The sequence below is a fragment of the Chaetodon auriga genome, chromosome 15, assembly GCF_051107435.1.
Source record: "Chaetodon auriga isolate fChaAug3 chromosome 15, fChaAug3.hap1, whole genome shotgun sequence".
NCBI lineage: Eukaryota > Metazoa > Chordata > Actinopteri > Chaetodontiformes > Chaetodontidae > Chaetodon > Chaetodon auriga.
The window spans coordinates 5,047,954-5,075,184 of record NC_135088.1 but is presented as its reverse complement, the minus strand read 5'-3'; the positions used below and the strand labels follow the sequence as shown (position 1 = coordinate 5,075,184).

Sequence of the window (27,231 nt, the reverse complement as noted above, 5' to 3'; positions counted from 1 at the left end):
GCCTCCACATGACTCTTTACTCTGCTCTGCTGCACAGATGAAGAACACACACACACACACACACACACACACACACACACTCACTCACTCACTCACTCACTCACTCACTCACTCACATACTGGTGTACAACCTGTTTGAATGCTGGCTTCAGGTCCAGCGTCACTAAGACGAGCTGTTCCTTCTTTCCTCTGAGCTACAATCATCTCACATGTTGTTGTTTTTATGTTTTCGTGTTCATGTTAGAGTAAACGATGTGTTCATGCGGCCTGCGTGCCGTTAGCCTGAAATAATAAATATGCAGTCACAACAGAAGCTTTGATAGAAACTCATTCTGAACATGGTGTCAGTGAGCAGAGCAGCTCTTTAAAGGATAGATCCAGTTTATTAAAACATTATCATCATCGTCACCTTCATCTGTTCTACTGAGAGCTGGGAACACGGTGACATCACAGCAACAAAGACCGACGGGGCAACACGATTGGACAGATTGTAAAAAACTCATTTATCTGGAGGTCAAACCAAACGTGACCTTAAACGTTGCTGTTAAATAATCAATGTGGACGTACAGCAGGTCAACACTGAGCTACGTCTGTGTCACCTGACGGACGTGTCCGACTGACGGCCCGGTCAACGAGTTAAATCCTCTAAAACATGTTGGACTATCCTGAAGATTGTTAACGAGCTGTCTGACTTCCTTTGAGCGATGGTGCTGTGTTCCTCACAGCTCAGCCATGGAAAAAATAATCATCAGCAGCCACGTTTCCACCCAGAGTAACCTGAACTTTTAGTCCCAGGAACAACTTTTCCAGGAACTGAAAGGTTCCTTCAGCCCATTTTTATTTGTGTTTCCATGTTACTTAAAACCTGCGACGGTCACACAAATGAGTCCGCTGACAAACGACAGAGTGAAGCTGTTTTTATTTTCCTGTTTTTTATTTCTGCACACGTCTATAAGCTGGATGTCCTCCTCCGTCTGTCCTGTCCTTTCTTTAAACAAACTGGAGGCTGAAATAAAAAGTTGCAAGTGCTCAACCAATCAGAAATGTTCAGCACTGTAAGCCCCACCCCCGAGCAGGACCTCTATGAGGGGTAAAATTATTTAGAGTCCGGTCCCTGTGGAGGAAATGTGGCTACTGATAGAAACAAAGGATTTAAGTACAAAAATAAGACCTCAAATTTTACAATTCCAACACTCTTTAAAGGCCATGAACGTACCGTGTCCTCGTGAAGTTTGACCTGTCTGATTTCTGTATGTTTAGACATTTTGTGTTTTTTGTCTTTTCTTTCTGGCTGGTTTCATGTGGGCGGGGCTCAGCTGAAAAAAGGTGATGTCACAGGTTTCAGTGGACCAATCAGAGTTCACTTGAGTCAAAACCACACCCACAGTCTCGATGAAGCAGGTTAGCTTTTGTTTTTTACTGTTAAACTGTGTTTTTCTGAACTTAAACTTTGATTGTTGTTGATTTAGTCATTAATTTATCGAAAGGCTGACAAATATGATGTCTCTCTATATTTTTTAATTTCTCGGCGCTGTTGGTTCCAACTGAAAACTTGAATCTTTACAGTTTCACTCACTTTTGACGCTCCGGTGAGTTTTAATCTCGGTGAATGTTGGACTGACTCAAACTGAAGTCGGCCTCATGCTGATGAACACATGAATAAACGTGTCAGCCAGTCAAACATGTGGCTCATTCATGTGCTTTTCATGGTTTTCGGGCACAGAAGAAGAAGAAACATCTAACGTGGCAGCAGGATCAGCTCGCTGCTGGTTCTGCTGGTTTTTATGGGATTCGTGCAGAATATCACCAGTTTGGATGTGAGGAGAGGAAACGTTCTGCTTCTGCTCACCGTGTCTCTTATGTCCTGTCCTTTCTTCTTCTGTAAAAATGTCTTTCAGACCGCCAGTCAAGGTCTCACTGCTTGTCTATTTGTGATCTTTTTTTTTAATTAATATGTGTTTTGAGTGTCTGCTGAATATTTTAGAGAAACATTTGTGGTGACGTGACTCATCCATTGAATGAAACCAGTCATTATATATAATTATAATTATGTTTTAGGAACTTTTTAAAATAAAGAGTAAGTGGAAACGGTGTCATCTGATCCTCTCAGTGTCAGGGAATCATGTCTTTACCTCCGACTGCAGGGACCTGTACTGTCCTTAAACAGAGGACAGACAGACGGCCACGGTGTCGCAGGTCTCGTTTTGTCCACAACCCAAAGATGTTCAGATGAAGAACAAGAAAACATTCACATTTAAGAAAGCAGAATTAGGGGATTTTGACTTTTTTTCTTAAAAATGACTCAAATTGATGAATTGATTGTCAAAACAGTTGCAGATTAATTGATTAGCTGTCGACTAATCAATGAATCGCTGCAGCTTTACGCTTCAGAGCTCACAGGATAAAGAAAATTAAGTTTTCTGGCTTTAAAACTTGTTCTCAATTGAGCTGCGTCTCTCTGCTCGTGCTGTTTGCTTCTCCTACGTTCAACTTTGCACTCAGATGTGGCGCCAACAGAAACTTCACCGGTCACAGTGCTGTAGCTGCTGCTGCAGACCAGTCAGAGGTCAAAGGTCGGGGAAGCTGAACTTTAGATGTAAAACCTGCAAATAATCTGAAGCCTTCAGCCGGTGAACAGTTAACATTTCTGGTTTGATCTGTTTGTGGAGCTGATGGTTTGTGTTCTGTGTAAATGTTCCTTCGGGCTTCATTCAGACGAGGCAGCACTGAACCTGAAGAGCCACGACGGCGACGTTTATCACCCGAGAGCGGCGTCGCTTCAGCTCAAACCTCCCGATTCATGAGCAACGTTTAAGAACACGATATAATGTTGATGGGAGCAGATATGACATATGGACATATTTAACATTATTGTTTTACTGAGTACATCACAGTGTTCATTACATACACGATCTGTTTCTATACCAGCCTTCATGTTAACACTGCACCTGCTCACACATGAACACATGAGTGTTAAAACGTTCATTCAACGTTTCCATTCTGCTGCTCAATGAGAAGTAGGGACGCTCCTCAGTCAGAAGTCTGCTGCCTGTTTCATGCTTCATGCAGTCTGCTGAGGTGAATGGATGCTTTTATCGGTCAGCCTGTCATTCATTCACTCATTCATACAAATCTGTGATCACTCCTGAACCACAACAAGTAAATATCGTCTAAATATCAAATCTCGACTCGACTCCAAGTCCCACAAACCGTCATTTGAAATATGACTGAAGTAACTAAGGAGACAGCAAAAGACAAAATTAAGAAAATGGACAGTATATACACTTTAATGATAAAAGAATATTAAAACAAACAAGTTAGAATGAGCAGATTAGTCATAAAAAAGGTACGTCTCTACAAAGGCATGTTTCTGTTTAACGTTAAGAAGAAGGCTTCGACCGTCACTTTAGTGCCTCCAGTCTGCTTTTTGGTTTCCAGTCGGCCTGAGTGGAAAGTGGTTGTCCTCTGAGAGGTCAGATTCAGCATTGTTCCCCTCTTTTGTGTGTTTGGTTCCCACTTTGAATGTGTGTGTTTCAGATTTCTTTGAACCTGAAATAAAAAGTTGAATCAATGTAAAGTTTCTGTATGACATCACGACGCTTCGAACGTGAAGGTTTTGCTCAGATTGTCGACATCTTTGTTTGATTGTGGTAGTGTTCCTTGTTTAAATGAGTAGTTTGATGTTTGAGGTAACACACTTTTGCCTGACTTGCTGAAACTGCTAGCTTAGCTTAGCTTAGCACAAAGACGAAACAGCTAGCCAGGCTGTTAGTGGTTTTTGTTGTATGTTTGTATTGTTTTTAAACATGTTGTACAGATTTGTAGTTTTGAAATGGTTTTCTGTTCTTTTCATCTCAAAACCTCATGAAAAAATCAAAATAAGTTTTAAAATAAGTTTTAAAAGCAGCAGATTCTTTATCATCGAGGCAAAGACAACATCTGTTGGTGATACTCACCCTCTGACTCGGGGGACACGTCCACACCAAACCTGAGCTTCCTTATAAACAAGCCTGGACAAAAACTGAAGACAAACAAACAAACAATGTGTCAGTCAGGGTGTCAAAAACAAAAACTCCACGAGCATCATCATCAGTCGAGACGATCCAATAATCCAAACATGACTGGAACAAGCAGTAACGACCCAAAGCATAACGGGGAGTTTCTCACCAGGCAGGCCAAGACGTCAGCAGAGATGAGCATGTAGAAGACGTTGTTCCAGCCAGTGGGAGAGATCACGCCGGCTAACAGAGGCCCTAACGCAGCCCCTACGCCAAACATCAACACACAAACAGTCTGTTAACTCGAGTTTCACTTTCATATTTCACAATATCAATTTATTACCTAGTATTTCCTCAAATAATGGCCGGGGCCTTTATTTACCTGAACTTCAAAAGGCAACAGGCCTTTATTTGAAGCAGGACTGTGTCATAAGTTTATTTCATAATATTTTAATAAGAAACCGCATAAGATTAAATTTACTACATGATGATATTAATACAAACACTTCCTGCATCTGTTTCATATTAAAAGCCCTCTAGTGTTTCAGTGGATACAATCCATTCATCTCCTAACAGGTCTTTTATTCTGAAAGATTTGCAGGAACACGCTGTGAAAAATTAATTTCTGCCTTTATTTTTTCCAATCAACCACTCCCCCGGCCATTATTTGAGACCCAGCTTTTATTTGACTACTAATTATTGCTTAAGGACATACAGAATTTACTGTTAGCTCTAAATTTAGTTAGAATTTCTACTGGCTAAACTGAAGTTCTTTCTATAACATGTATTTATAAAGGACATACTATTTGATTCTAAAGCTGCATTCATTGATTTTTTTTGGTAACCTGGCGGCAGCAGAACGAGCTGTTAGCACGACACCAGCATCACCTTCTGAAGCTGACATGGAAGCCTTGCTAGCAAACAGGTTCCTATGTACATATCCAGCAGACACTGAGCAGCATTAGCATTTATTTAGTGTCGTGTTTCTGGACGGCTGAATGTAAGTTCAATATTGATTCTCCTTTCAGCTGTTTTTGGCCTTTTCCTGAGGAAATCATAACTATACATAAGAGCAGCGTTTGTAACAAGCTAAAAGAAATCCACCTTAGATCTGAAGAGAACAAGTAATGATCAGAGGAGCTTTACTGGAAAACCAAACATCAAGATCAATATGCTGGATCACTACAGCTCAGATATCAATACACACCTATTGAACCAGTCCCGTCAATGATTGCCGTCACCGTCGACAGCGCCCTGGAGTTTCCTCTCAGGCTCTCATGTGTTCCCTGTTAGAACAAAGACATCATGTTTCTATTGTTAATCTGTGAACGCTGCGTGTTGTGATGAGCTTTATGGAAACTGTGAGTGTGGTTTTTCAGGTGTAACAGATGGCGGGGACGTGAACCAGTGAGTTTCCCATGATGCTTCAGGTCTCACCAGGTCAGCAGACACAGCAGTAGTGATGAGGGCATATGGTCCATTCACCAGGCCTCCACACAACATCAGCATGCCTACATATGGAAAAAAATGTTAATAAAGACTTATTTTTCATAAAACTCAGTCTTTTCTACTCTGTCTATCACTAAATCATGTTCCAAACAGGTCTTTTTGGAGCGTTCCACAACTTTCCCAGTCATTGCTACATCAGATTCACAATAAGCAGATATCAATGAAGCTGATGAGGAAGAACATTAAATATATTGACTTTGGGCTGTTTCCAGGTCAGTTTGTGTCAGAGAGGATCAGATCAGGTGATCATTCTGTTTGATTCATGTTTTAAACAGCGTCTCAGCTCGTTTGGTTTGGTGTTGGACATCAGATCAGTGAGGTGGAGGCTGAATGAATGCTTTGGTGCACAGTGAGCGCAGCATGGAGAAGACGATGCTCAGACCAAAGACTGTTAGAAAGCTGCTGATGATCAACCTTCAGCCTGCTGTTGAACCATCTGCTCTCCTCTTGAGCTGTTCCTCACATATCTCCACCTCACTGGGGCTACATGACTCCTTACTCTACTTTTCCCAAAAAACTGAAACATGTGAATAAACATTTTCCTAAAATTTTCTGTTTTCCTGCTCAAATGAGCCAAAGTAAGAAACAACATGAACAGAGGTCTTACCGATGGTGGTGCCAATGTTCCTTTGTCCAATGGAATTATAGAGGAAAAGCTGGAAGAAGATCAGAGAAATACACCATGTTGAAATCATTAGGTCATCCTACTGCAGCACCACAACAGCGTGAAGCGTCCCGAGGTCAAAGTCAGACCTCTGGACATCAATGTGATATTAGCTGTGGCTGTAATTCAATGCAAAGTGCCTGCTGGACGTGCGAGGGGGTTAAGACGCTCACCATGGGGGCGGCGACGAGCAGCATGACGCAGCAGGTGGTCGCTCTCCCCCCGGTGTAGTCAGACACGAGGCCGGCCATGATGCCCCCTGCAGACACAGAGCACGTTCAGTCAGATCACGGCTTCCAGTGGTCAAAAAACTTTACTCAAACTCTCAAATCCTGATGGGAAAAGTCCAAAAATCAGGCTGCTCAGTTTGGATCAGCAAAATTCAGACAGCTAAATTCAAGGTTATCAAGGATGAGCAGTGGAGGCGGATGGAGACGATCTCCACCTCCATCATCCATCAGGTGATGTTGTGTTAAAGTAAGTTGATTATTTCACCATTAATGAATCAGCAGTGGTTTGATTCATAGTCAGGTTTTAAACTGCTAATAAATGTATTTCCACCATATCTTTCATATTTCCCCCCATCAGAAACGTGTCGGGTGACAGAATCAGAGCAGGTGATGACTGATGAGTCACAGCTTACCCAGAATCCCTCCTACATCGAACAGAGTGGACATGTCTCCTGCCTCCTTCGCCTCAAAATGTGCTGAAAATAAAAAAACAGAAGCAACCTTAACTCGAAAACAACGTTGCTCAATGATGTGGATGAAACCACGTGACATGTTCGACACTCCCTGATTGGTCCTAACAGAGCGTGCGTGTGGATACTGACCGACGTTGGAGATGTAGAGAGGGAGCCAGTAGAGGAAGGTGTAGCTGACCAGCTTGGCGAACAGCAGACAGAGAGAGAACTCCACCACTCCCTGTGAGAGAGGAGACGCCATGAAGAGCGACAGGCTTCCACAGAGAAAGACTGACAGGCGACCCACCCACCCAAGAACACCCACCAGACTCAAACGGTATAGATTCAGAATATAAAATACGTCATTATTTGCTTTCAAAGACGAAAAACTGCATCAATAACTCAGAATGAATCAAACACACTCCCACGGTCTCCACTCACGGGTATACTGAGAGCCCCGCAGAAGCTGATGGCCTCCGCGTGCTCCTCCACCACCTCCACAGACTCGGTGGCGATGGACCCATTGACGGTTCTTTCGCCGTGAGCCGAGTTCTGCAGGAGAGGCTCCGTCTCACTGGTCTCCTGTTCGCTCTGAGGACAAACACACGCATGAGATCGAGCCGTCGTCTCTCGGATCAATCAGACAGACGGACGAGCGTTTTTGTTTGGACTCACGTGATGCTGAGGAGGCGTGCAGTTAACGTCTTCAGGCTCTGAATGAGAGAGAACACACACGATGAGGTTTGACAGAAAGTTTAACCCCTTAAGTGTCTCAACACAAGATTTTCTGCACTTCTGGTTCTGAATTTGATTAATCACAATAAAAAATAAGACAGCTGGTGCGTTAATCACTTTCTCTGTCGCTGGGCTTCTGTCAAGGTTTCAAGTGCTTGTTACTGAACCTCAGACACTGAACGCACCATAAAGACAGAGTTAGTGGTGAAGAAACAGCAGTCGGGATAATGTGTTAATGTGGAAGAAAGGGTACTTGTGAAGGACCAGTGTGGATGGTTTAGTGACATCTGGTGGTGATGCTGCAGACTGAAGCAAACTGACGTGATTTAATCTGAAAGCTGGCTGAGATCAAACTGAGTAAAGTCTCTGTGAGCAGAAACTGACTTTCAACAAGGAAGAAGAAGCACAGGATCCCCGTAGAGGCGATGATGAGTCCAGGGACGATGAAGGACATCCCCCACGCCGAGGAGACGAAGGCTCCTGCGATGAGGGAGCCCAAGATGTTTCCCACTGAGGTGTGAGAGTTCCACACGCCCATGATGAAGCCACGTCTGATGAAGGACACACAACACACAGAGGCCACGAGCAGCCAGGGTTAAAGGCTAAATATGACTTCAGAGGACGAGTCCAGCAGCCTGGAAAGACGCTCATCTGCTGTCTCTCTGATGCTGACATTAAGATCGATCTCACGTCTGTGTGTTGAGTAAGTGATGATTAGCCTAGCTCTAGCTTAGCATGAGCAGTAGAGCTAGCTTTAGTGGTGCTTGTACGTATATGTGTAAACTCTGCTTTGAGTCTTTATGCTAAGCTAAAATAAGCTAAGCTAAACACATAAATGCTGAACTCTTCCTTTAATGATCAATAATTAACTATTTAAACCTTAAAAATAAGAATGAAAACGAGTGAACATGATCCCTTTTCAACCCATCCCAGAATACAAAGCGTGTACTTTTGTCCTGACAGCCGTCGTAAACCAGGTTAACAGTGACGTTAACATGTCATGACCCTTTCACACTGTGATCTGTTACTTTGACCAGTTTGGGTTTATGATGTGTACTTGATGCTGGTGGTCTCAAATAAAAGCCTGGTCTCACTGTGCTGTCAGAGCTTGACAAACATGTGAATCAGTCAGCTTCACAAAGTGTCTGCGCAGTCAGCAGGACTGCGGCCTGTTGCACGCCGTGCTGTACTCACTTCCCCTTCCCGAACCAGTTGCCGACACAGGCCACCACCGCTGGCCAACCGGTGGTCTGCATCAGCCCGTTCATGACCTGCAAACAAAGGGACAAACACCCCGTGTTACCTTCAGCATCAAAGCCTCTTAACGCTCGTACAGACCCACAAACATCGAGGCGCCAAGCAAGCGCAGATTCTTAACATTCCCATGGCACACACACACACACACACACACACACACACACACACACACACACACACACACACACACACTCCTGCAATCATGTGATGCAGCTGGGAGTAATGTGATGTGTGTGAGCAAAGCCTGACTAAGCCTCGGTGAGATCTCTACATCTGTGAAGGAGGAGACACACTGACCCACAGAGCTCACACTGATCACACCTGTCTGGAGGTGAAACATCGTTAATCAACACAATAATCAGATTTCTCGCTGCATGTCGGCGCTTCAGTCTTTAATAATGACTACATTTCATCAAAGAGGAGCGGGTTTTCTCTAATTAACTCACTGCAGATATAATGAGTGCAGGTTTGACTCGTTAGTTACTTCCTGAAGGCTGTGAGTGACTGCAGGGGGTGGGGGGGCAGGGGGGTCATGTGACGGCGTGCAGCTCAGCTGACGCCTCAGAGCTACAGAGCAGCAGAACACTCATGAGCAAACAACTTTTTCTTCTTCTTTTATTCAGCCTTACAGCAGACTTCTGATCAGTCAAACAGGTGATCAGATGGCTGAACATGAGCCTCATTTAGTCATGTATAGAAGCACAGCAGGGCTCAGACAGCTTGTCGATCAGTTGACTGACAGCTCTGATAATCAGTGAATGCTTTCAGCCATTTATCAAGAAGGAGGGAAACAAGCCTTCGTCTGAAACTGGTCTGTCAAACTCTCACAGGACTAAGACCTGCTGGTCCAGGCTCAGGAGTCTGAGTGGAGCGCCCAGTGAAACCCGGCTGGTGTGTGTTGGTGTGGCTGCAGTCAGCGATTATCAGCCCATCTGACCTCTGTGCTTCCCTCTTTTTAGTTTCACACGTTGTTAGAGGAACAGTTTGTGAACTATTCGCCTACTTTCACTTTGTGGCACGAGACAACAAGACAGCTCTAAATGTCTTCCAGGAGATTCATGGCGGCTTCTCCGTCCATGCAGCAGGTCTGAGCCGCGTCTCTGTGGGCTGCCAGACGTGGTCACTGAGCACAGCTTTGAGGAGACGTGATAGAACCAAACCTGGCAACCGCACAGTGATGTCAACACTACGTCCGGCTGCTCGCCAAGAAGTGAAACCACAGATAGTTTCTGTACTCCAGGCACTGACTTCAGGTCTGTGCCGACCTCCTCTGCACTCTCATTACCACCTTTATGTCTAAATGGTATCACTGTCATCTCATCAAGACCAGGACCGCCCATCAGCGAGCAGCCCCCGTGTTTCACACCTGTCAGGGGACAAAGCGTCTTTACCTGGATGCAGGCGTAGTATCCCAGCGAGTGGATGTTCCAGTAGAAGCCGAGGCCAAACAGACACGTGAACAGTCCGCTCATCAGCATCCCCACGCTCAGGTAGTACCGCAGAGGCAGGCGCTCGCCAAAGATCCCACTGTGGACACGAGACGTGAGTACAGCTCAGGATCACGCACACGCACGCACATGCACACACACACTGACCTGATAAACATGCCGATGGCATAGGCCACCAGGAAGGAGTTATCCAAGACCCCGAACAGCGTCTGGTAGTTGTCCTGGTCTGAAGAGACGACACAGATGAAACCAGATCAGCTTTTAGAATTCTGGATGTTTTTTCTACTTTTCAACCACGAGCAGCAGCGAGGACGTGACACACTTTGGACTGGTGTGTTTTTGTGGATCTAATATAATTGAAGGCAATGATAGCTTCAGGCGTGTGTGTGTGTGTTTAACAGAGTCATGCTTCCTGCTGCTCCTGCAGATGATCTGCTGCCACGCTTTCACGTCACACGGCAGCTCCAGAAACCTGTCATTTCTCCAAAGAGCTGAGTCCACCATTTAAATATGAGTGCACACCTGGCTTTTAAAGGGAATGGGCCACTCTGATTGGTTCGGTTCACGTCAGGCCTAAAAACACCACCTTACTTTGAGCTGTTTAAGCATCATAGGTGGAGGTGGACACTCCCTGGATGCACTTAAGACTATGAGCACAGGCGGTTTTAACTCCTTGCAGCTCCTCCGTTTCCTCTGAGCTGTACTCTGGGAAAGCATCTTGAATAAATTATTATATTTAATTATTTATATTGACTTTATTTCACATGGCTGCTGTGTTTACGCTCATTTCCTTGTGGATTTTATCTTATTTGCTGTATTAAAATTCAGTCAAACATCATCTCCTCGTCGGTGTCCAAGCTGTCTGTGTCTGCTGAAGGACTCACCGAAGGGCGCCCAGTCACACCACGTGTCATTGTTGGTTATGTTGAGGTCTGACGGCTGGATGCTGGTGGAACAGTTCCTGTGCAGCTGACTCTGAGACCCAGAGACACAGAGGGTTAAAAACATCACAGACACGCTGGGAAATGTGTTCAATTCACCTGCCATGAAGCCACCGGCTGATGTTTAGATATTAGACAGCAGTTAGATGAAGATGTGAGTGAGGACATCATCATCATCATCATCTTTGCCTTTTATGATATTAATGCAAATGTCAACAAAGTGTGGCCTTAAAGGAGCATTTACAAAGAACCACACCTGAATCTGCATCAAATGCACCTAAAGACAATTCAGCTGAGGATGAAGAGGATCTGCAGGAGTCACCTGATCTGTCAGTTAAACATGCGATACACACAGCATGTATGTATGGAGACGTGTGCACCGTGTGTCAGAGCTCCTTCACCTGCTCAGGTGTATCTGGTGGGAGTTTAGGAGAATTTAAATGAGATTTAAGGTTAAGATGCAGACGGAGCCTCGCTGTCGTGTTTTTATCCACCTTTCTCTTCTTTAATGAGAGTAGGACTCGCACACTCTGAGGTTAAACTCCACTGAAGCTAACTGGGATGTCAGACCCAAAGTTCCTGATTCCAGATTTTATTTTGGTTACTTCCTCTTTTGTTTCTTCTTCTACTGACGTGAAAATATATGGATGACTCAGTTAAACTCATCTGAAACAAGGAAACAAGGCCACATGGACTCGTGACAGAGATTTCTCTCTCTTCCAAACTGATGTGAAGGAGCTCCTGCAGCATCTAACAAGGAGCATTCAGGAGTCTGGTTCCTGAAAAACCCTTTAAAGTGTGTAGAGTCCCAGTCACCTTAACGATGCTGATGGGCTTCCGTGACAGATGGTAGGCCGTGTAGAAGAGGAAGGTGAGGAAGAGAATGAAGCTGCGATACCTGCAGAAGACACATTCAAATACAGATGAGGTGACAAAGACATACGAGGACAAAAATGGACATTTTACTGTTTTCACTGGTTAATCTTTAAGAGAAACAACATGAACAAACGGCCTCCAGCGTGTGGAGGAGCGGCTGTGTTTACACTGTGAGGCCTCAGAGGACGAACTACAACACAAACATCAAATAATAATTCAGAAATCACCTGTAAAACTCTTCATTTCCCAGAAGCCTCCTGTTTTATTTCCCACATGTTTATCTGATTGTTATTGCTGCTGTTCTTGTTGTTGGACCTTATTCCTTTTAATTTGACATTATTTTAAGCGTCATTACTTCACTAAGTCCTGAAGTTCCATGTGAAGCTCTTTGTAACTTCTGTATGAATAAAGTTTATTATTATTCTATTAATAATGTCGTACGGCCTTTTTTTCTGAGGACCCACTGATCTTCCTTTCAGCACTTTACGTACTTTTACCTGAGTGTACTTTGAATGCAGGACTTTCATTAATATCCAGACTAATGGAGTACTTTTACTTTGCTTCCTTGCTGCTGTCTGAGTCAGCGCAGACAAAGAGGACTGGATTTACTGCATGTTTGCATGATAACACACAGGTAGATCAGTGTTTCCGGGTGTGGAGGAGCCGCCATGACGGCCTTCTTTAGCTCTTTATGACGTTCTTTACCACATACACTAGAAACATGGCGAGACGCTGTGAGGACGAGGTTCAATTAACAGTAGCCCTCCATTGCTCTGAAGCTCTTTGAGTAATTACCACAAACAGCTGATGGATTAATGCGTGTGTGTGTGTGTGTGTGTGTGTGTGTGTGTGTGTAAACGTGTTATTACATTATTTTGGCTTTGGGAAATGACATTTTTCACCCATGTTCAATAAACCCACTGATTGATGTTTAAATTGAGGAGATGATGGCAGATTACTTGATGATAGAAAATGCTTATTTGTTGCTCATTATTATGGCACAGATTGCTTATTCATATTTAGTGAGTTATAGTTACACCACACAAATTATTTGTACATAATTAGTCAAAATAATGAAAGTCTTCAATCATTCCTACTTTTTAATTAGTCATTAATGTATATTTTACCCCTGAATGAACTTTCTGACTGAGCAGCTGGACCTTCTTGATGCTGTAACATGAATAAAACAGAGGAGAATAATAACAAAAACAAAGAGGTGAATGACCTCCAGACTGACGGATGTCATAAAATGAGGTGTTATTAAAATAAAGAGCCCCTTGTCTTGTCAAATACCTTAAAAGCTGGATTTGTCAACGACGTTCTCGATTCGATAAAGGTCAAATGTGTGTGGATGAGACAGTTAGCGTTAAACTGACTGTTTTTTGAACGGAGTTTGGTGCAGCTCGACCCTCAGCGGACTGATCCGGGATCAGTTCACCCCGCAGTGGTAATAACACAGTAACGACACATAAAGTTTGGTTATTATTCACTGAACCAACTGGGTTTACTGGTCCCAGTTCAGCCTCACAGAATATGTGTTAATCGATGGTTTTCGGCCAATCATTGACAGCAGGGAGATAAGTTCACAGATCGGTCTGGAGGAGCGGACAACAGGGACGAACCAACATGGAAACTTACCAACTGTCCCGAGAGAAGGACGTGATAAGCCGAATGCCGGGAGCCAGGGACGCCCTCATTTTCGACGAAACTCTCAGAAAAGCGCACACAGAAGCACTCAGACGTTGTCTCCAGACATGTCCTCGTAGTACAAATATCAGGAGCGCTTGTAGCGAACGTTACAACCGCTGAAGAAGAGCAGAGAGCGGCGGGCTGAAGCGGGCTGGAGCGGGCTGGAGCGGGCTAACGTTAGCCCGAAGACGGACGCGGACTCGCTCGGCAGCAGCTGGTGGAAACGGACCTTTGTGTCTGAAACGAAGCTTCGGGTTCAGAGGAGGCGCTAGCTGCTGAAGGAGGACGGCAGCGGCCGGACAGCCTCCTGCTTGGAGCTACAGTCCGGGAACATCCAGCACTTCTCCTCCATACTGACTTTATACGTCCGCGCGGCAGAGCCGGCCTCCCGCTGCTCAGCTGGAGCTCACGTTCGCGTCAACTCGGCCTCCGTTATGAATAAAAAAAAACAGATATTATTATTATTAGCCTGGATGTGTTATTCCACAACACTTTCCACAATGAGCCTACGGGCGGCCACGTGATCCGTCCGTCGACGTCACGCGAACAGGAAACAGCTGAGGTCAGCAGCTGACACTCCGGGGTTCCCAAAGTGCGGCCCGGGACCCCCTTAGCGGGGCCGCAGCAGAGCTCCGAGGGGTCGCGGGAAAATAACAGAGACAGCTGTCAGTATAACACAGTGCAGTTCAACAGACTCCCAAACACCCACAGAGTGAATGAACACCTCGTTAAAACAGCTCAACACACGCAGAGCGTTAGAATATTCACAGAGGGAGGATTTACTGCACGACTGTTGTATTACACTGCATTCATTCATCCAGCTGTGCCTAATAAACTGGCAACTCAGAGCATTTAGCACGTTAGATCTGAATCTGAAAAACAGCCGTGCAACTACTTCAGTGGAGTATAAAGCAGAACACAGTGCAAATACTCAAGTCATGTACCTCAAAACGTCCTATCAGCGTAAGTAATGAAGAAATGAACAGAATTCAAACAAGGAAACGTCTGATGCCTCAAAATACATTTAAAATATCTGAATATTACCACCCTACACAAACCACTCATCTGTGTGTTGACTGTGTATTATCATAAGGACTGGAGAGGAAATCAACTCATCAGAAAGTCAACTATAATTCACTACAATGTAACATTTGGATGTTTCACACTTGTTCCTATTAAGAATGAATTGTGACATTTAATCAACAAAGATGACAGTTTTGAGTTTATTTAATTTTTTAAGAGCCCTGAAGATTCTTAAAATCCAACACAACAAACAGCAAATGGTCAAAAACACATTGTCAATGTACCGACGTCTCTGATGCTTTACTCATCATGTAACCTGACTTCACTAATTACACAGAGAGACGATGCACAATTCCTCATTCTCAATAAATAAACTAAGTTTCTGTGAGGTTTTTAAATATATTCAGAAACAACATGTAGACTTTGAGAACAGACTCAGATTCTATGTCCGATTCTGGTGCAAACTGCTGCTAATCTGATGGTTTTTCATCAACAACAGCAAACAAAACATAAAGAAACAACAGAAAAAACAGCTTTAATTAAAGCGTCATCAGCCGGTAGATGCACTTCAGCTGGCATGAAAAGCTCCTGTTTAATGTGGCTAAAGCAGGACATTTGTGGATCAGTCTGCATTTATCTCTACATGAACGAGTGATTCAGTCAGAATCTGTGGTCCACAGCTGATTTGTGAACTGTGTGAAAAGCTTCAGCTGTTCATGAGTGTGAAGGCACCAGCCGTCCTTCATTAATCTTCTGCATCAGTTTTACTCTTGAAATATATCACGAAGCAAACGCTGCTGTACGACATGATGTCACCTTCTACAGTGTGAAAGAGATTATGACTAAATATCATCAGATGGATGCAGGCACACAAACTGCCTCGATGAAATATTTCTTATTCTTCATCTGGTCATTAGGAGGCCTCGTAAAGGATCCACTCCATCGAGTACGTGTGGACATATTTCACGTGCTGGTAGCTCTGGATTAAAGGTCAGGATCACTTCAGACCATCTGGTGAAAAACATGAAGGCCTGAACAGAATGTCACAACGATCTGACACCAAGCTTCTCATCACACTTACACCGTGTTCCCCAAATGTTGGACTGTTACATTAAACAGGAGCCTGTTTTCACCAGACAAAGTCCACTGCAGCTCATCAGCCTCCTTCACTGTGACTCCAGACTCAGCAGCGTTGAATGTAAGGCCTTGACGTACGCTGTGGAGGAGACGAAGCTATGGTCAGTGCAGTTCATGCTTTCATGTGTTGCTCATTGTGAGGCGGGAGGCTCAGAGTGAGGGAGTACCTTTGGGATTGTTGTGGAAGATGCAGTTGTTAGCACAGGTGTCAGGGTGGGAGTCCCAGAAAGAGGAGGCACAGCAGCAGAGAGGAGGAGGCTCCAGCTTCTCCTGAGACAGCCGCTCCTTCATCTGAGCCCTCAGAGCCTCGATGAACCTGCACAGTTACAATCAGCGTGTTTATCAGAGCAGCTTCAGTTTCATCAGGTCACACGTCAAAGCGTTGTAAAGCGTTTTAAAGGCATCTTCAAAAAGTGTAAAATCAGCGCAGTTCTGCTGTAAACTCAGCAAATTAATCTCCATGAATCACCTTGCAGCTGCTTTCCCTTTCTCCTCCTTCCTCCTCCTCTGCAGCTCCACAGCTCTCTCCTCCTCCTCGAGCTTCAGTCGCTCCAGAATCAACAGCTCTCTCTCCTCCAGCTTCTGTCTGGCCTCCGCGAGCTGCTGGAGCCTCTCCATCTTCCTCTCCTCCTCCAGACGAATCTGTTCTTTCTCTGCTTTGATCCTTCAGTGAGGACAGGGACGTCAATCAGAGGAGACCAAAGAGACAATCTGCGTCCACATGCTGGCACTTTAATGCCATTCACAGAGCAGAGTGTTGAGCTGCAGTTTGTCAAACTGATGGAAATGTACTGATGTTTTAATATTTTTCACACTGTAAATTCTGATAAATCCACAGTAAATGATTTAAATAAACTTTGGCAGCAGTTTGTCAAAGCTACAGAGGCTGACTGATTCTCTAAAGACAGATTTTGGGCGTACATCAAAAAGAGGAAGTGAAGCAGAAGAAAGCTCTGCGGTCACCTTGTGGTCCTCTTCAGGTGTTTCCTGTGCTGCTTGTTCTCCTTCACTTGCTCTCTCTCCATGTTCATGTACAGACGGCGATGCTTCAGGAACTGAGACTGACGCTGCACACAGAGAGTGTTGGCTCTAACATTTGGTTTGACACAGTTTGAAGGAGTGAAGCCGAAGGTTCGTGCTGAGGTCTACCTGTCTCTTCAGGTCTTCTGGGTCAGTCAGAGGCCACAGGACTCGTGGGACTCTGGTGCTGGACTGGAAACCAGGATCAGGCTGTGATTTGTCAGAATCCCACAACGCAGGTCCACTGAGCTGAAACAAATCAGCAGAGTCACATTACAGACATGGTTTGGTTTGTAGGCAGGTAGATCTACAGCAGGTAGATCCACAGTGGGTAGATCTGTTAGTGCTGATAAATGAAGCTCAGAACAAACTGAACTGTTGTCCCTTGTCAGTGGACTGGAGGTGTCTTGAATCACAGTGTTAAAGGGAACTTTGCGAGTATGTCTTTATTAACCTCGTAGGCGTCCATCATGTCATCAGACGTGTGGGAACAAGTCGTACTCTAAACTCTGGTGTCATGTTTAACGCTGTGTAGCTGTTTAATGGAGTATCAAAAAGTTCAGATTATCTGAGTTTATGAGCTGACGAGAACCACCTGAAGACATGTTTTAAGACGTTCTAGCTGATTTATACTTATTCAGCACGTCTGACTTAACGCACAGCGGCAGCCATCAGGTGAGACGTCGCTGAATATGGACGTCAGTAAATGTCTTCATGCGTCCTGGACGTGTTTATAAATCCCTCACACACTGAAACGTGGTAAAAAGGTTCCACTGCTGTGAGTATCTACTCACCTTCTGCTGAACGAGGGGACATGCGTGTTGACTGCTGGGGAGCTGAGTATCTTCTTCCTCTTCCTCATCCTCCTCCTCTTCCGCTTCCTCCTCTGCCCTCAGCACGTGAGATTCAGCTTTCTGTTGGACGCAGAGGAAAAGGATTTTTTATTCCACCCTGGATGTGAAAAACACACATTTATGGGAACTATGTTTTAAAAGAGGAACGGGTGAGACAGAGCCTCACATGTCTGGTTGGAGAGACGTTCCATTCGCCTCCAGGAAGCTCTGATGTCACTTCCTCATGAGGGATCATCCGACAGGCGGCCAGTCTGAGTCTCACCTGCCTCATGCCTCCACTCGACTGGAAAAACAGAATCCTCCAGATTAATCACAGTCACATTTTTCTATCACTCACACATTCTGTCTGCCAACACACACAAGGAAAGCAGAAAAACACAAAGCTGACTGCACGTCCCAAAGAAGATGGATGTCTCTGGACAGACTGTGATCCCCCACGGTGAACAGAGAAGCCTGACGAATACTGTATTTCAGGTCCATACCAACATTGATGCTGAACGTAAAAAAATCAGCCAAAGTTCATTTAATCGTCCCCACATAAAACAATAAAACACTTTAAGGGTCTCTCACACTATCTGTGACTAAGACGTGCATCCAGTGGGACATTGTACAGTTGACACACTCATCAGCGCTCTCTGGTGGACAAAAATATGTAATGGAGACACTGTCTGCATAACTTCAAAAATGTGTTTGATGTTTCTGGCCTTCGCTCACTGTTTATCAGCCAACATGGACTAACATTAACCTGCTGCTGTCACAGCCTGCACTCCTCTCGTTTCAGTCTTTTTCGAATATTTCTGAATATGGCTCACAGGATTTATTCCCCTTCACATTCATAGGAGCATTAGAGAAGTCAGAGAGTGATGCTGGGCAAGAAGGCCTGAGTCAGTCAGCATTCCAGTTCAGGCCAAATGTGTTGGATAAGACTGAGGTCAGGGCTTTTAGCAGGCAGGTCAGGTTCTTTCACACCACCTGGCTTTGTGCACAGGTGTATTTTCAAGTTGAAACAGGAAATGGCTTTCCCCGAACTGTTGCCTCAAACTTTAGCGAAGCAGAAAACACAGCCCAAGACCAAGTGTGCACAAGTGTATATGGTTATATTGGTTTCAGTCATATTGTTAAGCTCTATTTCAATAAGTCCAATGTGAAAATACAATTAAAGAAAAAGTATCTGATCACTGCAGCTTTCTGGAAGGATCACACATCAAACCAGACAACAAAACATGACATTGTTAAAACTGATGATACCCTCTCACCTCCTCAAAGCCCCTCTCCATCACTCTCTGTTGTGCAGCAGCTCCAGCAGACATCAACCTCTCACCAGCAGAGACATGGTGGGACCAGACTCCACACTGTTCTGGGATTCTCCTGTCAGGCTTCACCTGAACAGACACACACACATACAGCTTCACGATGAGGAGGTCAACCAGGCTTCATGTGGCGCCAAAACAATGAGCCAGTTCACTGACTGGTCAATCAAACAAAGAAAAATAATCCACAGTCATTTTAATTGTCAGTCAAAGCTTTCTTCACCTTTGGCTGCTGTCTTGTCTTGCTGACTTGAGCTTGCTGTGCCACACGATGGCGTACTTCATCTTGAAATCGTCGAAGGCTTTCTTCATTCTCCCTCCTTCTCTCTGCCTGGATCTCTTCAGTCAGCAAAGCAAGAGCCTAAAACAAGACATGTGAAGACAGTTTAGACTAGTTTAGGAAACCACGGGACTCTAAATTCATGTGATTTTGCAGTATAGTTCTTCAATACTTTTACTGAAGTAATACTGAGAATAACAGTTGCTGTCATACTGCACATACGTCTGTATCAGTGAACTTGCTGGCCCATGTGTATATCAATTATAAATTTTACATACATATATAAATTAATTTTGAGTTTGATTTGGTCAGATTTTTTTAAAAGCCTGATTTTGCAATTATTATCTTTACTCATACAGCACTGAGGTCTGTCGATTGAAAGAAACTTAACAACGTAAAACTCACTCACTAAACCCAGGAAGCTGCCTGTCCATCACCGCTAACGGTCTCTAAGGTGGCTGACAACAGAGGTACAGCTAGCTTCGCCCACTAGCTTTAACGGCTTAAGCTAGCTTCGTTCATTAGCTTTAACGGCTTAAACTAGCTTCGTTCATTAGCTTTAACGGCCACAGCTAGCTTAGCTCATTAGCATCAACGGCCACAGCTAGCTTCACTCACTAGCGTTAAATCCCAAACTCACAGAGGGGTGCTCCAGGAAGTCCTGTCCGCCCTCCACCCAGGCTCCCACCGCTACCACCGCCTGGTTCCTTTCGGCTAGGACCTTACTGGCTCTGAACACCGGGTGCTCCTTGCTCCTTGAAACTTCGCACCTTCTCTTTGTAGAAGTTGTCAGTCGGCTAGCACTCATTGGCAACGTATGCGTCGACTAACTTAAGGAGACGCTAGCTCACTGTTTAAAGTATCTTCTCATATGCAAAGTTTGCGCGGTTGTACATTTAACGTTAAACTGTTTTTGTCAACCGTAACATGCTCAGATATTCGATAACTGTTTTAACGAGAAGAAAACAAAGAAAAACCCCTGAAACGTTACTCTATGGATAGTAAACACCAACAGGTTTGTTTGAGTTCCCCTCGCCTCTTCTTCGTCGTTCTTAAGTTTCCGGCGTTTGCCAAACAGCTCACTTCCGCATTACTGCCCCCATGTGGTCAGGTGCAGACAGTGAAAACTCATTATGGCCAAAGAAATGGAGAGACAAAAACTAACCCACCCACACATACATATCTAAAAAATAAAATTTAGAATAATTCATCATTCGTTTCTCATGATGAAATATTGCTCACAACAGCAGATGGAGTTAGGCTTCAATGATCTCAGTCACACCAGCTCCTCTCATGAGCAGCAGCTTTTTTCATGTTTTTGGCAGATTGTCTGCGCTCTAAATAAGCTGTAATGTAATAAGCTCTAATCTTGTAAAAGCTTTGACTGTGAGACCATGTTTTTCTGCCTGAGCAGTTTGGCATACCTCATATAGCAGCACTGCCAACCTGTAATAACTACCAGCACAGACTCAAAAGATGGTTAAAGCCCTCAGTCAGATGAATGAGGTTAGATAAACTGGTGTATTCTCTCAGGCTCTGACCTGTTTCTTACATTGTTTCAGCTTTACTGTCCTCTGGATTCATGTTGCCACAGTGTGACAAGAGATCGTAGTGAGGAGCAAACTTAATTTCTTATCTTATTTAATTTCTCATCAAATTTAAAAAAATTAAAAAGAAATTAGTAAAAGCCTAAGAGCCTGGGATTGTCGTTAGTTTGGTCATAAACTGAAGTTCAACATTTCCACCTGCTGGTGGCGCTACATGAAAGGGATGTAAAGACATGATGCACTATGGATTTAAAGTCATTACACAATCTGTAGCTTTAATTTCTGGCCTTATTGAACCCTTTAGGACTCTGTCTATCGGACTCTCAGCATGTTTTTGATTCATTCACAAATTCTTAAATCATAGAGCAGTAAAATAGTACATGCCAATTATATTTCCCCTCTCTTTGGAAACTAACGGGACTTATTGATGGATGGAAAAAATATAACGTACATCATAAAACATTTACACAACGGCTTTCTTCACTTAATGTCTTTATTAAAAATCAATAGTATTTTACCACAGGAAAATAGAGTTAGATTGCACTGCACAGTACAACACGGCCATTTTCAGATATACAGATTACTCTGAATGTTGGTGTTTCTGACAAACTTGCGAAGGACATCTGTGCTCGGAGACGAGTCCAGCTGAGGAGACAAAGAGACGAGCAGGACAATGAGAACAGAGGCACTTCAGATGTGTTTTAGTGGTGATGCACAGACAGAAAGGCAAACAACAAGAATACATCTGGAGATGTTTGACGACTTCAAGGTGCATCTGAATTGTATTTTTCAAGGACAACAGTCAAATTCAAGCATATTCCAAACTTTGAATCATGAAAAGTGAAGTTTTTTCCAAACATTCAAGGTTCCATAAAACCCGGTGAGATGAGCCGAGCGTCTGCTCTGCTGCTCCCTCACCTTTCCACGGCGGCTCACCTGTATGGACTTGGCCAGCTTGGTCAGTGCAGGCTTGAAGGTCTCCATGGTGACGGAGTCCGGGCCGATGACATCACTGTAACACTGGTAAACAACAGCAGCGACGCGGTGGACCTCGCAGTGGTTCAGCACTGGTGACAACACAAAGAAGAAGGTGATCACGTGATCACAACGACACCAAAACAACCAAATCAGGATGTGAGACTGAGCGCGCTCACAGTGGGGAGGACACAGCACACACTCTCTCTCACACTCACACACACACACACACACACACACACACGAAGCAGGAAACACATGCAGCCCACGCTGACCAATCACAGCCCTGAAGGCGCCCACATGGTGTCTTTGACCTGTGACAGGATTTAACGAGTTCTGCTAATCAAACGACAGCTTTGTAGTTTTTGTTGTTGGCTGTTTTGTACTTAAACTTCTGAAACACGTCATCATGTCGCACTGAGCGGAACTGAAAAGCTGTGAGTTCAGTCATCTGTGATTCAGAGCTGTGCTGCAGTCTGTGAAGCTAACGTTAGCATCAGCAGCTACAACGCAGACTGTTATCACTGAATACAACAAACACTTTGGGACGTGGTTATTGATGATGAGCTGAACTGCTCATTTTTTCCTTTGAACATTAGATACAGACTGTTTACCTGGAAGTTGACTTTTTGTCTTTAGAGACTTCAAAGAAAGGAGCACAAAGAGTTTTCAAGAGAGTCAGACAATTGATTTTTTTATTTCTGGTGGGTTCAGTGTCAATGTTTCCTGTATCATCTGTAAGAAGAAAGCTGCCCTTCTCCAAATCTCAAGAGCCGTTACTCCTCTTACTCCACTGACAGACCGGGGAAAGGAGGAAGAAAGACGAGCTGTGCAGCTTTGAAAAGTCACGTGAGTGTTTGAAAATGTGAGAGGACGAGAGAGGAACCCGTCCTGGAGTCCAGGTCATGTGAGATGTTTGTCTGAGGCCTACCTGCAGCTGAGAGTCCGGTGATTATGTTAGGCTGCTCCAGCGACTGGCAGACCGGCGCGGCGCTGAAAGCAGCGGTGTGGAGGGAGCGCAGGAAGGGAGCCGAGCTGCAGCACAGATAGTCTGCTGACTTGAAGTCAGCCACAGAGCTGTCGGACAGCACGGTCACATTCAGCTGTCTGTGCTGCATGCAGTCAAAGACCTACAACAGACAGACAGCAGACCCTCAGCACGGCGGAAACACCTGCATGGTTACTTTGACCACTGTCATCTACGAGGGAGACAACGGTTGACGTTGAGCTCCTATGTTCCTGTAAACTCCTCCAGCTGTTTCATTGTTGTGCTTCATGAATGCAGGAAAACAAACCTGTGCATGTTTGTAACTCTGCTGTGAATCTGAGGGACAGCTGGCCCACATTCCTCTGCAGGAACACAGGATTGAATCCGTCTTTGGAGTATAAACATACCTTTTCTGTCCACTGAAAAAGCTGGTCTTCTGCGATGTAGCACGTCACTTGGCAAATCAAAACCTTCAGGGAAAAGAACGCAAGAGACATTTTATGAAACATCAGTGAGTTAAAGTGTAACTCAGAGACAGGAAGGACGGACGATACTGACGGACGACATTATCGCCACCATGACCAGTTCAACCACTGCTGCCACACTGTGGTCAGAGAAGTAAGAGAAGAACAACAAGAACAACAGCAGGAGAAAAGTCACTACGAAAATTCTTCCATTTGTTTTTCCTTGATTTAAAACGATTGATCGATAGTCAGAAAAGCTGCTGATGAACTTCCTTTAGTTGAAGCTGTGCTCTCAGTGGATCGGTCACATGTAAATGAATGGACGAGCGTTACAGTATCTGCTGTCCACAGCTGCTTCTGAACGTGTGAAAGTCTGGAGCGGGACAGAGAGAGACGATCAATCTGAAGCTTCCTCAGCAGCGCAGTGCGACCACACGCGGCCATCCACCATGTTTATCTTGATTAAATCACGTGCGAACGACAGCAGGCTGATAGAAAACGAGCACACACACCTCCACACACACCTGACCAGCCTGTTCTGACTCTAAGCAACAGACGCCGGATTCGTTGTGTGTGTCATGGCTGACTTTGAGGCTGAAGAGGGACTCCACATTTTAGCAAACGCTGCACTGAATGTCACTGAAAGCATCTGTGTTCCTCAGATTTCTCCAGTTTATTCAGGTTTCTCCTTTAACTTGTCAGCTAGCTTCACACTGAGCTGGTCACAGCGGCTGTCATGAAGTGAAGATCAGACCTCTAAACTGAACATTTTCGACCCTCGTGTGTTTTCTGTGGCGTGAATCAAACAGCACACACACGCTGCTCAGAGCGTCACTCACTGATGGGTTGTCCTTCTGTCTGTAGAAAACACACGCCGCCTCCTCGCCGGTCTGTCCAGCCCGGTTCCTCTCGTTCCACAGTGACGCATGTCCCACCGCGTCCCAGCCTGCAGAGCCGAGAACGTACACGGACAGAAACCCTGCGGAGACGGACACGAGACAAACGCTCACATGTGACACGAGCTTCTCTGGTTTCAGAATCGCTCACGTTATCGGGCGTGTGTGTACACGGATCTGCTTTTCTTTGCCTTGTGTGACAGCAAACACTGTCAGCCGGCACTTCAAACTGAGATTTATAAACGAAACAATCGAGTAACTGAGGAAACAATCAGCTGATTATTTGATAATGACATTAATCTGTAGCTTTGCTATCGTTAACAGCTGGCTGCATTCCAGTTAGCATGGGTGTTCCAGCAGCTCACACTGCTGGTTTACTGACAAACTGGATGGAATGGAGCCATGTTCAGTATTAATAATCAGCACTGCGAGACAGAGCTGTGATTACTGTGCATTAAAAGAGCCTGAATGTCAACACCAACAGAGGATATCACAGAGAAAAACCAGAAACATCAGACACAAGTGAGAACACAAACAGCCAGCAGGAAACAGCTGGACAGCTCAGAGGAGAAATTCAACATTTCACTTATTTCTCACGTCTATAAGCACAAAGCTGGAGTCAGGATATGGTTAGCCTAGCTTAGCATAAAGACTGGGAGCAAAAAATATGTCAAACACCTTTAAAGCTGAATAATTTTACAAGAACAGAAAGATAAAAATGAGAAGAGTTTCAGCACATCGGTCCCATTTTACATCTCTGATCATAAAGGAGTTTAATTAATAATCAAACCACAGACGTTCGTCCTTACAGTATACTGTGTGTGCTTCACTCCACTTGTCCAGACACTGACGGAAAATATGAAACCAAAAAACCAAACAATTAATATTTCTGCTTTTAGTGGCCTTTAACAAACTTCATTTCCAAAGCCGACACTGTTAAAAGAGGGAGAGACAGCCATGTTACGTAACATCTGCCACATATTCTTCTCCATCTTCTTCTACAATGTACGCCCATCATCATCATCATCATCTCAGCCACAGATGTTGAAGCTGTGAAGTGGCTTTCATTCATACTAACTGTCTCTGTAGTTTAAATCTGGTTATGCTCTCAGCATGTCCACATCTTCATCTGCAGCTGTGTAGTAGTAACACAGGGACTCATCACAGGTTCAAGTGTGACTCTGGACCCTCTGGCGGACACTTACTGGCAGCGTTGTGTCCCACGGCGAGGACGAAGTCTGAACACTGAAGCTTGTTTCCAGACTTGAGCGACTCAGAGATTTCAGGGCTCCAGTGCAGCTGAACCTCCCTGATGAAGAGTGATGAAGGTTAGAGAAGGGCGAGCAGTTTACAGCTTAACACTGGAGGATTTCACTGAACTCCAGCTGCCGCCTGCAGTCAGCTCGAAGAACAGGAAAGTCCATGGACTCAAGTTTTCCTCATATTTTATTATTAACACAGTTTTTGCTCAAATCAATGTCTTCAGTCCATGTGGACACAATAATCAGAACACCCTCCCCCAACAAGTGGTGCACATTAGCTCAAGTACTGTACAGGGGAACAATTTGGAGGTATTTGCACTTTAAGTGTTTGAGTATTTTTATCGTTTAATTCTGCTTTGTACTTCTACTCCACTACATTAGAGAAATACTGCTAAACTGTAGTTTACAAATCCTGTCCATTCCTAAAGAGCTTAAACATACTACATACTACATCTACTTAAAGCCACATTACGGTGCGTTACACGCATTAGTGTAAGAGTGTGTTATTAAATCGTGATAGAAAATGTTTACATGGTGTTTATAAATGGTAGAGTAGGAGGGCGTGTTACCGAGATTTCATGTGTCATGTTAGCTAACGTTAACTAGCTAACGTTAACTAGCTAACATTACAGCCGCCGACAAACGTTACGTCGAGGTGCACGTTTGGTATAAAAACAGATCTGAAACAGCGAGGATGAAGGTCACAAATCATTTTACGTCTAAAAAATAATTTTATCAGTTTACTTCACTGGATGAAACTTGTTAAATGTGATTGAATATTTCCATGCTTTCTGAGTTATCACTTCCGGTCTCACTGCTAGCTGGCTACCGTTATTTACCTCTTTTCCTCCAGTTCTCTGCGGATTTGTTCATCTTCCTCGTTTTCATCGAGGTCCTCGTCATCTTCCTCCACGGCCCGAGAATACACCGACAAAACCTCACCGAAAAACGTCGCCATAATCACTAAATGTGCAGAGTAAAACGAAAGTTTGGTCAAAGATTCAGCCCTGCATCCATGACATGGATCTGCCACTTCCGCCGGCAGCAACACCCCTTCAAAATAAAAGCCCCAACCGAATCCTTCATAATACAATCGTCATTTAGACAAACTAAAACCAGGATAAGATAAGATACGATAAGATAAGATAATAAAGTTGTTACAGCTAGTAAAGGTAAAGCTAATTTTAATTACTTGATATTCTGCTGGGTAGTTTCTGAATGTCACCCCAATGATCAATTAAGATCTTAGATTAGCCTAAAATAAGAGTTCATAACTTATTTGTTGATTATATTTTGTATCATTAATCCGAGTCTATAAAGTGAAGTTATCAAATAAATGTAGTAGTCTATTGTAGTGAAGTAGATGTATGAAGTAGCATAAAAAGCAGTCCCTAAAAATTATACTTAAGTACAGTACTTGAGTAAATGTACTTAGTTACATTCACAGTTATAAACCCAAACTCTTACTGAAACTACATTTCTGTCTCTCTCAGTGACTCTCAGACTGCAGCTTGTGTTAATCAGGATGATGTACTCTGAGGAGAAAAGGTTTGAGAGTCTGAATGCTGAACACATATTGATGAACACACTGCTGTCCATTCTTTGTGTGTGTGTGTGTGTGTGTGTGTGTGTGTGTGTGTGTGTGTGTGTGTGTGTGTGTGTGTGTGGATTGTATA

At 44.2% G+C, this 27,231-nt stretch overlaps 3 protein-coding genes across 3 annotated transcripts; all 3 read right to left on the bottom strand.

Moving 5' to 3' along the window:
* Positions 1-2,857: 2,857 nt before the first annotated feature.
* Positions 2,858-14,344, bottom strand: slc37a2 (solute carrier family 37 member 2). Its single transcript, XM_076751234.1, has 18 exons — positions 13,749-14,344; positions 12,051-12,132; positions 11,178-11,268; positions 10,441-10,519; positions 10,237-10,372; positions 8,783-8,859; positions 7,973-8,139; positions 7,529-7,566; positions 7,295-7,444; positions 7,004-7,094; positions 6,815-6,877; positions 6,345-6,430; positions 6,115-6,163; positions 5,436-5,509; positions 5,206-5,284; positions 4,168-4,265; positions 3,957-4,021; positions 2,858-3,549 (listed from the first exon to the last, which is right to left on the bottom strand). The coding sequence occupies exons 1-18, from the start codon at positions 13,805-13,807 to the stop codon at positions 3,534-3,536; spliced, it is 1,500 nt and encodes a 499-aa protein (XP_076607349.1). The 5' UTR covers positions 13,808-14,344; the 3' UTR covers positions 2,858-3,533.
* A 660-nt stretch (positions 14,345-15,004) lies between these two features.
* On the bottom strand, positions 15,005-20,488 carry ccdc15 (coiled-coil domain containing 15). The gene is made up of 10 exons (XM_076749718.1): positions 20,064-20,488; positions 19,367-19,504; positions 19,090-19,215; positions 18,000-18,116; positions 17,774-17,893; positions 17,109-17,228; positions 16,923-17,026; positions 16,429-16,623; positions 16,127-16,275; positions 15,005-16,038 (listed from the first exon to the last, which is right to left on the bottom strand). The coding sequence occupies exons 1-10, from the start codon at positions 20,229-20,231 to the stop codon at positions 15,989-15,991; spliced, it is 1,287 nt and encodes a 428-aa protein (XP_076605833.1). The 5' UTR covers positions 20,232-20,488; the 3' UTR covers positions 15,005-15,988.
* A 957-nt stretch (positions 20,489-21,445) lies between these two features.
* On the bottom strand, positions 21,446-26,592 carry psmg1 (proteasome (prosome, macropain) assembly chaperone 1). The gene is made up of 7 exons (XM_076749782.1): positions 26,395-26,592; positions 25,499-25,602; positions 24,237-24,376; positions 23,341-23,403; positions 22,877-23,075; positions 21,907-22,037; positions 21,446-21,615 (listed from the first exon to the last, which is right to left on the bottom strand). Exons 1-7 carry the CDS (start codon positions 26,511-26,513, stop codon positions 21,538-21,540), a joined length of 834 nt encoding a protein of 277 aa, XP_076605897.1. The 5' UTR covers positions 26,514-26,592; the 3' UTR covers positions 21,446-21,537.
* Positions 26,593-27,231: the final 639 nt, after the last annotated feature.